Here is an 11,428-nt window from a genome sequence, read left to right on the forward strand (position 1 = left end):
TATAAGACAGGGACGGAGCAACACTATGCCATACCGATCGCACAGTAAACAGAAGAGTGGCCCGGGTGTATCTTTTGCGGGCTCCAGGGCAGAGCCGGTGCAAGGATTATTGTGTACCTCAGCTGCATTTTGCACCCCCTCTTCCCTCCCCCCTCCCCCGGTGCCCTCAGATGACTGTCTATGCAGACTTACACTAGCACTAACTAGCGTGCAGTGCCCCGCTTCATATGTACATGGAAGCATGTAGTGACCCGCATCACATACAGACAAGCAGCATGTAGTGACCATCATCACATACAGACAAGCAGCATGTAGTGACCCCCATCACATACAGACAAGCAGCATGTAGTGACCACCCCCATCACTTACAGACAAGCAGCATGTAGTGACCCCCATCACATACAGACAAGCAGCATGTAGTGACCCCCATCACATACAAGCAGCCTAGTGACCCCTCTCTCTGGACGTTTAGTGTTCCCTAATACACAAATACACATTCCAGCACACACATACACACAGCATGGAGGGGGAGGTCACCGGCTCTTCGATTATCTAGCGCTCTGCTGCCAGTGCTGAGATGCAGGGCCAGTGGTAGAAGTTTTGCAGCACATGACCTGCTCAAGGGGAACTGCTTTGGGCCCCACAACAATGACTGGGCCCTGGGCAGCTGCCCCTTTTGCCCTGCGTTAAAGACAGCCCTGCATATAGAGTACACACTGCTAATACAGTGCAGACAATATATTTACAATTATACTCTGCTAACATGAATGGATTAGATGATCTGTACGTAGCCCTGTACTAGTGATCATTTAATCCATTCATGTTAGCAGAGTATAATTGTAAATGTATTGTTGCAGTGCACTCTATATGTACTGTACATGTACTATATACTACATATAGAATGCACTGCAACAATAGATTTACAATTATCCCCTGCTAATATGAATGGGTTAAATGATCCATAGTACATGATATGTAGCCCTGTACTACGGGTCATTTAACCCATTCATGTTAGAAGTGCAGAATTGCATATCTATAGCTGCACTGCATTCTATATGTACTGTACATATACAGAACAAATGTCCCGTACACTGCAGCAATAGATTTACAATGATCCCCTGCTAACATGAATGGGTTAAATGATCCATAGTACAACTACATGTTATGTACATATTATGTACTATGGATCATGATTTAACCTATTCATGTTAGCAGGGGATAATTGTAACTCTATTACTGCAGTGTACTGGACATGTGTACTGTATATGTACTATGGATCATGATTTCACCTTTTCATGTTAGCAGGGCAGAATTGCGAGCGCCTCCCACAAGCTGAGCACCGAGACGCGATGCAGCGATCTTGCCCAGCGCCAACTACAAGAGGCACCGTGTGAGGCAACAGGGATCGGAGTGAAACTGTGAGTGAGGGAAGCTGGGGCGGGGCTGGCTGTAAATCTATTGCTATAGTGTACTGGATGTGTGTAATGTATATGTAGTACATATATACAGCACACACCTCCACTACACTCCAGCAATAGAGTTAGAATTCTTCCCTGCTAAAACGAATAGGTTAAATCATGATCCGTAGTACATAACATGTAGTTGTCGGTAGTTGGTATCGGCAAGTACATGAGGGGAAGTACTTGTACTTGGGCCTGAAAAAGTGGCATCGGGACACCCCTAGTTGCCACCTGTGCAATTAGTCCATCCGTGACGTTTCCTTGCTACTAAATATTCCACGGTCACCTCTTAGTGGTATTATAACAAAGTGGAAGCAACTGGGAACAACAGCAACTCAGTCACAAAGTTGTGCTCAGAAGTCGCCAACTATCTGCAGAGTCAATAGCTACAGACCTCCAAACTTCATGTGGCCTTCAGCTTGGCACAACAACAGTGAGTAGAGAGCTTCATGGAATTGGTTTCCATGGCCAAGCAGCTGCATCCAAGCCTTACATCGCCAAGTGCAATGCAAAGCGCCGGATGCAGTGGTGTAAAGCACGCCACCACTGGACTCTATAGAAGTGGAGGCATTTTCTCTGGAGTGATGAATCACGCTTCTCTGTCTAGCAATCCGATAGACGTATCTGGGTTTGGCGGTTGCCAGGAGAACGGTACTTGCCTGACTGCATTGTGCCAAGTGTAAAGTTTGGTGGAGGGGGGATTATGGTGTGGGGTTGTTTTTCAGGGGTTGGGCTTGGCCCCTTAGTTCCAGTGAAGGGAACTCTTAAGGCATCAGCATACCAAGACATTTTGGACAATTTCATGCACCCAACTTTGTGGGAACAGTTTGGGGATGGCCCCTTCCTGTTCCAACATGACTGCGCACCAGTGCACAAAGCAAGGTCCATAAAGACATGGATGAGGGAGTTTAGGGTGTAGGAACTTGACTGGCCTGCAGAGAGTCCTGACCTCAACCCATATAGAACACCTTGGTATTAATTAGAGCAGAGACTGCGAGCCAGGCCTTCCCATCTAACATCAGTACCTGACCTCACAAATGCTCTTCTGGAAGAATGGTCAAACATTCTCATAGACACACTCCTAAACCTTGTGGATAGCCTTCCCAGAAGAGTTGAAGCTGTTATAGCTGCAAAGGGTGGGCCAACTCATTATTGAACCCTACGGACTAAGACTGGGATGCCATGTTTATGTGCGTCCCAATACTTTTGGCAATATAGTGTATATGAGAGCTGTTTTATCTACTGAAGTGCCCCTGTCAAAACAGGAGTGTCTATTTAAATTAAGTTCCTGTCAGATTGTAGTCAGTCTGATACTGATCTTATATTCTATGCTCGTTTGGTTTCCACTAAGTACTCTCCTATTGTTTGCATTTGCCTGCTGCTCGGTGTTACCTGGTCACAGAGCAGAGCAAACAATAATGGTGTGTTCTGAATATCTATGTCTCCCTGGCCAAGCAGTAGGGGGTTTATGGCCAGTGGTGTATGCTGGGAGAGGACATAAATATTCAGGGCGGACCATGTGAAGCTCCTGCCTAGGGGGAGGCTACTTTGGATTGTCTGACCTGTCTAGGCTTGAAGCCTAGGAATCAAAGCCATGTGCTCACATTGAGGTCTGGGTCTGGGCCTAGTGACTAAAGCTGAGGATAAAGATGACAGAGAACAACTTCACCAGATGTGGGGAGCCTGAGAAGAGATCATCTGCTGCAACCTGAAAGTATGTTCCTAAATGGACTAGTAGTTTTTGATGCAAGTACTCTGTTCTACCAACAATTGGAATCTACTACATCCTGGGTGTCTTGTGCCTTGACCCTCTCTCCCTAAATTCTACAATAAAGTTCTTCAACATCGCATCTTCAGATTGGATTTCAGTTTTATTTGTTGCCACAGTGGGGCTGGTAAGTGCTATTGGGGCAGCAATATTGTTAAAAACCCCAGACAGGCTAGGAAAAATCTGTTTATTCCAGTGGCTCCTTTGGGGATGAGCACTACACTACCATAAGATGTGCATTTCTGTCTGTTCATTCCTGAGGTTTACAAAGCCCTACCAGAGAGAAAAATCAGACTAGTTCATTGCGCTGGGACAAGCCAGGGCAGGTGCCCCGGGCGCAGGGTTTTCATGGGAGAACGGGATGCCACTTGGCCATTACTCACTGCTACTCTCTGAACTACTAAAGTCATAGACGTTAGCAGTTCAGATAGAAGCAGTGAGTGAGTGATGATCACTTAGCACCCTCCTTCCCGCGAGCAGGGCACCTTGAAGAATAGCAATGGGGTGCCAGGTACTGGGACGGTGTTTTCGTCCCCACACCTGACACTAGAGTGATGTGACCTCTTCCCAAAGTCATCAGGGAGAGAGAGCGAGATGCGCGGGTGTGGGTGAGCAGGTAATCAAACACTGATGGGGTTTCAGCATTAACCATTAATGCTGGGAGGTTGTATGTTATTTATTTTTGCCACTGACCACCAATGTGACACACTAGTGTCTTTGAGTCGGAGGGGTTAACAACACTTTCACTGACCACCAATGCAAGGGTAGGTGGGGGCAATTAACACTGCCACTGACCATCATTGTGTGTGCAGGCGGGTTAACAACACCAATAAAGGATAAAAGGGGTAAATTAACACTGCATTGACCACCAATGTGTGTGTGTTTTGGGGGTGCTTTAAATAACACTGCCACTGACAATGTAGGAAAGGGGTTAAGGAGGGTTAAACAGCATTGCCACCAACTACCAATGTAGATGAGTTAAAATGGTGCTGCTAATGACCACCAATGTGGTTTTTTTAATTGCAATCACTGGCACCAATGCTGGGGGTTATTATTGCGGTCACTGGCATCAATACTGGGGGGTTATTATTAGGGATGCACCGATATATCGGCTGCCAAAACATATCGGCCGAAAATGGCACTTTTGGCAATGGCGCATCCCTGCTTTCTTTCCTCCCACCCTGGGCGCTGCTCTGTGTCCCACCGGGGAGGAGAGAAACAGTGATAGCCGGCCGAGTGCTGCAGGACGAGAGCGCTGTGAGCGGCCGGCGTCTCCTCCCACACTGCTCAGCCTCCTATCACAGTCCGGCAGAGCGGTGTGTGGGTGGAGACAGGCCGCGCTGTCATAGGACGCTGAGCTCTCCACCCCACACCGCTCGATCAGCCTACTGTGACAGCGGCTGAGCAAGGTACAAACACTCAGAGATCAGTGATCGCTGAGTGTTTGTAGATAATTGAGGACAGACTATGGTTACTATATCCTCAATTATGAATGAATGGGAAGTGATCTACATCACTACCTGTTCATTCATAGTTGTAGTTATAGTAAACACACATGTCCTCATGTTATCAATGAACAGGAACACTCAGAGAGGATTGCTGTTCATTGATAACAGGGGACAAAGAAAAAGAGATTGAGCACTCTGTGTCCTCAATCTCTTTTTCTATTTTAAAGTATTATTAGTGTGGTCACTATGGTGCATTTTGGCATCTTCGCCCTGGGCACTGGATGACCTTGTCCTGGCCCAGACCTTTTCCTGCTGAAGTTAAATAATACAACAAGATTTTCTCCCCACCCCCAATATGTGATTGGACAGTGAAGGATAAGCAGCAGACTTGTGAGCTCATCTCTCTGACACTCTGCTTTCTATTCTGATCAGCATGTAGCTTGTTAGCATATGAGCTCTGCAGCCCAACTGATTAGCTCTTTGTGTTGCTTCTATCCCTCTCAGTCTGAGCTCTGCTGTACAGGACATAGCAAAATGCTGACCCCCTGTGAAAACGAGGATCTTACACTAGTTACTTACTAAAATATATAGTCAATAATGAACACATGCCTCCATGATCTAGTGTTTTTAATATCTATCTAAAGTTCAGCTTTACATTTTTGGTTTACTTTTTTTCCACTGCCTATTGAGTCTAATGAGAGGCTGATTTGTTTAGCACAAGAACAGATCCAGGATAGTTCATTTGAAGCACACTGCTTCCTCTTAAAACCCCATAATTTCCCCATTTCGACAAAATGAAAACACCATTTTGCTCAGCCCTATTCATACGATAAATATGTGAGCTGCCATGGTTAACTTCCTTCTGATTTTTTTCCTGATTATCTCTGGCTTCAATAATTTCATTCACTGATTTGAAATAAAATGTGCAAGTGAAGTAAGAGCTCCTGACCTGCATATATGTTTAGGATCGGGGACTTTGAAAGTACTGTGAGAGGATCGACATGATCCCAGGCAGCTAGCCTTTTCCAGAAGAAGGTCAGCAATGACAGATCATGTATTGCTTTCCCAAGAGTTTAATTTTTTTGTTCCATAAGGGCAAGGTGTTTGTCATTGTATGTGTGTTCCATGGAAGACCTGGACTGGGATGCAACTGTCCCCCAGGCCAGTACTAAAAAGATATGTTGGGCTGGTGACTCTGTGTAAAGATACCTCACCATCAATTAGAATGGATCCTGCAAACAGTGACACATGCTGACCATTATATAGCTACCTGCTTTCAGCACCTCCTTCCTTTATGGCTCTGAGATGTCATGTGACTGAATGTCAAGAATCGCAAGATGCTGGAAGATGTGAAAAGATATGTGACAATAAACCATATCCTTCAGGATCATCCACCTTTCACCATGCCCAGCAATCAACATGGCACCAGAGGCGGATCCAGAGTCTAGTCTTGGTGAGGAGCACAGGCAGAACATAAGGTGTTGCTTACAGAACTGTCATAGATTATTCCAAGTGCTTCATATATATATATAGTTGTAATCAACTATACAGTATGTATGATGGACTTCTAATAATTGTAATCAACTATATGCATCATGGACTTGAAATATTTTTGCTGTAAAATCGAAAACTGTGTGTAAGTTAATTTGAGATGTGTCAACTTACTTTACGGAGTTGGCACTGGTTTTAATCTTTGTATGTATATATGTATAGTATATTCTTTTAATCTGTAAAAAAAAATTAAGTTTCTGCTTGCTATAATGTTCTGCTGTTACACATAGTACCTTAAAAGCACCATATCTTGCCACCTACTAGTCTTCCCTGGTGGCCCCTCATGGGTCCCTGGAGATCTCGCTCTCCCACTCACAGTCGCAAACTGTTCTCCCTGCTGCTGATTTTACATGACTTGTGTCCTTAGGCTTCCCCAGGATCCAAGGTTCTTTTCCCTGCTGGCAGGCTACAATATACCTGGACAGCAGCTCTCTCCCTACAGACTCAGGTCTTCCCAAGGTTGTCTCTGCCAGCCATTTCTTTTGGCTCTCCCCAGGCTCCTCTATTATGTTTCCTGGGCTCTCTGCCCTGCTCTCCATTCACCTCTGTCCTATTCTCCTTTGGTGCTAGTGCAACCGAATATGCCGCCCCTGCATGTCTGGAGGGTCCAACACATTCTAATGCCCTAGCACCGCAAGAGGGAGCTCAGGACAGCGAGTCGACTTGTGATTGTGATCTACCAGGGTAGGATCCTCATAATCTCCCACACAGCAGGATGGGCTGCCTGGCAGTGTCTGCAGAGTCAGTAGTGGCTCAACCAAGCTAAGTAGTCCCCATAGGTGACCAGTCTCCCCTACAGCAGCCTTCACTCTACAGGTGGCAGCGGCAATATCTTGGGGGGTGGGGGGGTCAATTGCCCAGTTGCCCCCCTGGATATGCCACTGCATGGCGCCATGGTGTACTTTGCATGGTAAACTTTGTTTGGCTCACGTTAATCTGTCCCTACCATAAAATAGCTAATTGGTTGTGTTTACCCCTAGACCAAAGGTTTAACGCTCTTACTGGGTGTGATTTGCATCTATCTGGCTTAACTAAGAGCACAGTTTTGTTTTAAAGGTTGGCAGTATACCAAACCAAGCTTTTTTGTTTTGGATAAAAAGGGGGGGGGGGGGGAAAAATATCTGTCAGATTTCACTGTCGTGTGTGCCCCTATTGATGATAATTTAGTTAACTTTCTTTTACAGTGACAGCCTATGAGGGGAAATCTCTTAAAGTGGAACTACAATTTCTGATCTCTTACAGGCTCTATTTGCAGTTGCCATGATGCTACACATGTAATCAGCTATGACACCAGCTGTTATAGAGCTTGAAAGTTCAGTTGTGAGGTGAAATAAGCAGACTGGCAACTTTGATAGTTCAAATGCCTCAACAGCTACTGTTTTGGGAGACAGTTACATTGGTGGGTAAAGTTCCTCTTTAAGATAGACACACATACCACTGAAATAGGCCCACTCTACTTAACAAGGTATTTTATTGCTTTGTGTGTCTCTTTTGGAGAGATTTCCCATCACTTCCTGTCCAACTAACAATAAGACAGGAAGTGAGAACAAAACTACTCTGCAGGAACACAGGCAGCAATAAAAAACCTGACAGGCATTCTAATCTTCTCCCATTCTATCGAAAAAATAAACGTATTGTCCAGGGTTGGACTTTGGGCAGATATAATAGTGATGACAATTGCTATGTGTGGTTTGCTCCTTACCATTCCTACGGGTAGCAGACCATGGTCGAGCTTGTGCTGCTGCTGGCTGTTGTGGTGGTGGCTGGGCTGCCTGTTGTGCCCGAATCCGATGTGCCACAGGGATGCGGGGGCTGCTGACATACTCCTCGTACTGTAGTGGTTCGATGTGTACAGAGCGCAGGCTCTGCTCCCGCAGCCTCTCCTCTCTACGTCTCTTCATGCGGCGTCTTAGGAAACTGCACAGGCAACACAGAAGTACTATGAGTCCCCAGATAAGCCAGAAACCAGCGAAACAACTAAGAAAAGTGTATGTGCCCTGAGACATAACCATCTTATTCTGCCATACAGAGGGGCATGAACCCCCAAACACGCACTGCAGATTTACAGACGGGGGCACCAGTGTCAGGTATTCTTTGTGCAAAGATGGCATATCATTCCCAGCTCTTTCTTTTCGTAATCTTATTATTCATTTACTCAGTTCTCTTCATCGTGTGCTTTGCTGTTGTGGTGATTACTGCATATAAATCATTTTGTTCAGCACTGCTTGGGGTGATTGCTCTGAAGTCCAAGCGATTACAAACAGTTCACATTCAGTAAGCATAACCTGAAGTATGTTTTATACTGAGCGCAGATAGTGGAAATCAGTTTATGTCAGGAAGCATAGTGTATGGTTTTGGAAGATTATCTTTGGATGATCTTATTAAATGTTTGAAGAAACCAGAGATATGGCTTCTAGGCAAGTCTAAGGAGGGCCTTCTTTAAATAACATTCTTTTATAAAATGTTTGATTTTTCTTGAAGTTGTTCTTCCTCTGTCGAGGACATCAGGTTTACTGTATCATCTGTAAACAAAAAAAAAAATACATATATATGTATACAATTTTGTAAACGAATAAACCTATATATTGTACAATAAAGTCATTAAAATGACACAATTACACAACAGGACCAGTAGATACTTCCAGAATGTAAAACTGGACTCCAGGAAAAACATTTTAAGTCGTGGATAGAGTGAACAAGATTTGCTTGTTGAAGATGCTGTCAATGTCTCCCTCTTTTCTACTTCTCTCTTCCTGTCCTCCTGTCACTGGAGCAGAACATTGGGGAAAATGTATCCATCATAGACATAAACATCAATACAAATACCTTTTTGTAGTCTAGCATAGTACTGGGATAGGAGGTGAGAATAAAATCTCCCCAATAATGACTCCAAAAGACAATAAAAACCAGTAAAGGATCTAACGCTTTTGTACTCTCAAACTTAAAAAGAGTTTTGGCTGTAGTTGGTTCAATATGTACCTGATGATTGTATACTTACCTATCTGTAATCTTCCTTTGCTGGTACGTCCAAAGCAGCACACAATGGGTTAAGGTCCGCCCTCTAACCCCGTACGACAGGCACTCTATAAACTTTTCCCATGAAGCCTAGAGGTTCATTCTTTGTCATTATCACGAGCCTCCATATATTACATTTGCAAGTAAGTTTAGTTTGGGGAGGGAGACAGTGTGCTGCCATGGATATACAAGGAAAGGAAGATTACGGATAGGTAAGTATACAATCTTCCGGTTTCCTGGGACACCACGGCAGCACACAATGGGAAATAATGATCACCAAAAACAATTAAGGGTGGGACAACATTTTTTATGTACAGCAACATAATCAGGATAGCAGGAAATCACGGCAAGATGCATGTGGATGAGAATCCAGCCCGAGACGCACAAGAATGGGCTCCCAAGCAATACCTTCTTTAAAGCTATGTCAGCCGGGACCTCATGACAGAGGAGGCTAAGACCCTGCGTGGACAGCCGCAGGAAATTGGCTAGGTAGGGTGACACAGAGATGCCAAAGGGTGCCATATCCAGGCGAGGACAGAAAAAAGAATGGACCTATAGCGTTCATGGGGAAAATGTATAGAGTGCCTGTCCTATGGGGTTAGAGGGCGGACCTTAACCCATTGAGTGCTGCCCTGGTGTCCCAGGATATATATATATATATAGATATATATATATCTATATAGATCTATATATATACTGTATATGCACACAAAATGTAAATCAACATGTTAGGTGCAAGGATGCCAAGAAACATACAATGCAATCTTTTACTTTACACTAGCTATGTAGGAAAGCAGATCCGTCTGAGAATTTTCACCTTTCTAAAGATTATGCATTAACCAACAACTGGTATAGACTGCCCGTGGCCTCTGTTGATAAGTGAACATCCAGCAGTGTTAATTGTAATTAGACCCATAATATTTAGTCCTGTAGTAGTGAACAACTCACTGGAAAAGACAAATATACTTGGAAAAGCTAAAGAGAAAAGAAGGCAACCAGCAATAAGATGGATGAATACAGTTACAGAAACTATGAACATGCCAATGCAAAGACTTAAGGCCCAAACAGAAGTCAGATCATTTTGGAGAAACGCTGTCCACTTGGTTGTCAGGCGTCCATGTTGACTCAATGGCACTTAATAATAAAGTTGAATACAAAGACATTGACAGGCCTGGAATTTGGGTTTAAAGTTTTGGTAATAGTGGTTTGCTTGAGGCTAAATTTCACAAGGCTAACAAACCTCCACTGGTTGACTGGTTGTTCTCTTATGAGTTACTTACTGTGTCTTCAAGTCAGCAACCCTTAATATTATTAACTTGTGTAGCCCTGTCATTAGCTAAGCGCTGATTATTAGGATTTTATGTCCGGCTCAGAAATTGTAATCCGCCCCATGGGTAAATTGAACTTTAGTCTGGATGCACAGCTGTGTGCATGGTAATGTGTGTTACAATCTGCATTTTAACCTGTGTTACTACAATGCATGTGGCACCTGAATGGCACCCTGTTAGAACTTCTTGCACAGCCTCACAGAGAAACACAAGCACACAGTCTGATATGCATGCTGCACATGGCTTGGAGACAAGAAGGCCACAGCTTTATTCTCTACCTTATTCAATACAACAGAGATATATATACCATAGACACTGTATAACAGAACTTATAAACACTGCCATCTAGTGACTGAAATTGTATACTGCAGGAGTTATTGCTATAGATACAATAATGTGTATTCTAACACACCCCATCGCACATAAACAGTAAACATAAATGCACACATCCTTTATTGCAGCACAACACACAGATGTGAATGCTCTGTGCATTGTGATGCACTATGTTGCCCAAAAGTGATGGTGATTTTTCCTGTATTAAGGCTTGTTAAAGTCCCATTCAATGTAAATAAACCGCCGTAACACAGCATTCACCACTGCTCAAAAATAAACATATAGGTGTTAATGTGGTCTTAAAAATTAAAGCTACTGCACCAATTTCAATCGATTTTTGGTGGGTAAAGTGAAAAGGACGCTACTGGACAGGTTGACATTTCAATACCTTTACTAGTGTATGGTATAATAAAACAATTTTGTTCCAATCTGATCGATAACAGTATGTAGGGAAAAGATCTATTGAATAGCCATTAGTTTAAAATATTTGCAATTAATGTGATAGTAATTTTGCCTCCCCCCGCC

The 11,428-nt window shown here is 43.8% G+C and overlaps 1 protein-coding gene across 1 annotated transcript in view; it reads right to left on the reverse strand.

Annotated features, from left to right (window-relative positions):
* Window positions 1-8,711, reverse strand: part of PRR7 (proline rich 7, synaptic) — a 15,669-nt gene extending 6,958 nt beyond the window's left edge. Inside the window, exon 1 of the mRNA XM_018552403.1 lies at window positions 7,930-8,711. Coding sequence (XP_018407905.1) covers window positions 7,930-8,338 — 409 coding nt within the window. The 5' untranslated portion in view covers window positions 8,339-8,711. The remainder of the gene's footprint in view (window positions 1-7,929) is intronic.
* Window positions 8,712-11,428: the final 2,717 nt, after the last annotated feature.

The sequence above is a fragment of the Nanorana parkeri genome, unplaced genomic scaffold (assembly GCF_000935625.1).
Source record: "Nanorana parkeri isolate BGI_ZX_2015 unplaced genomic scaffold, ASM93562v1 scaffold87, whole genome shotgun sequence".
Classification (NCBI taxonomy): domain Eukaryota; kingdom Metazoa; phylum Chordata; class Amphibia; order Anura; family Dicroglossidae; genus Nanorana; species Nanorana parkeri.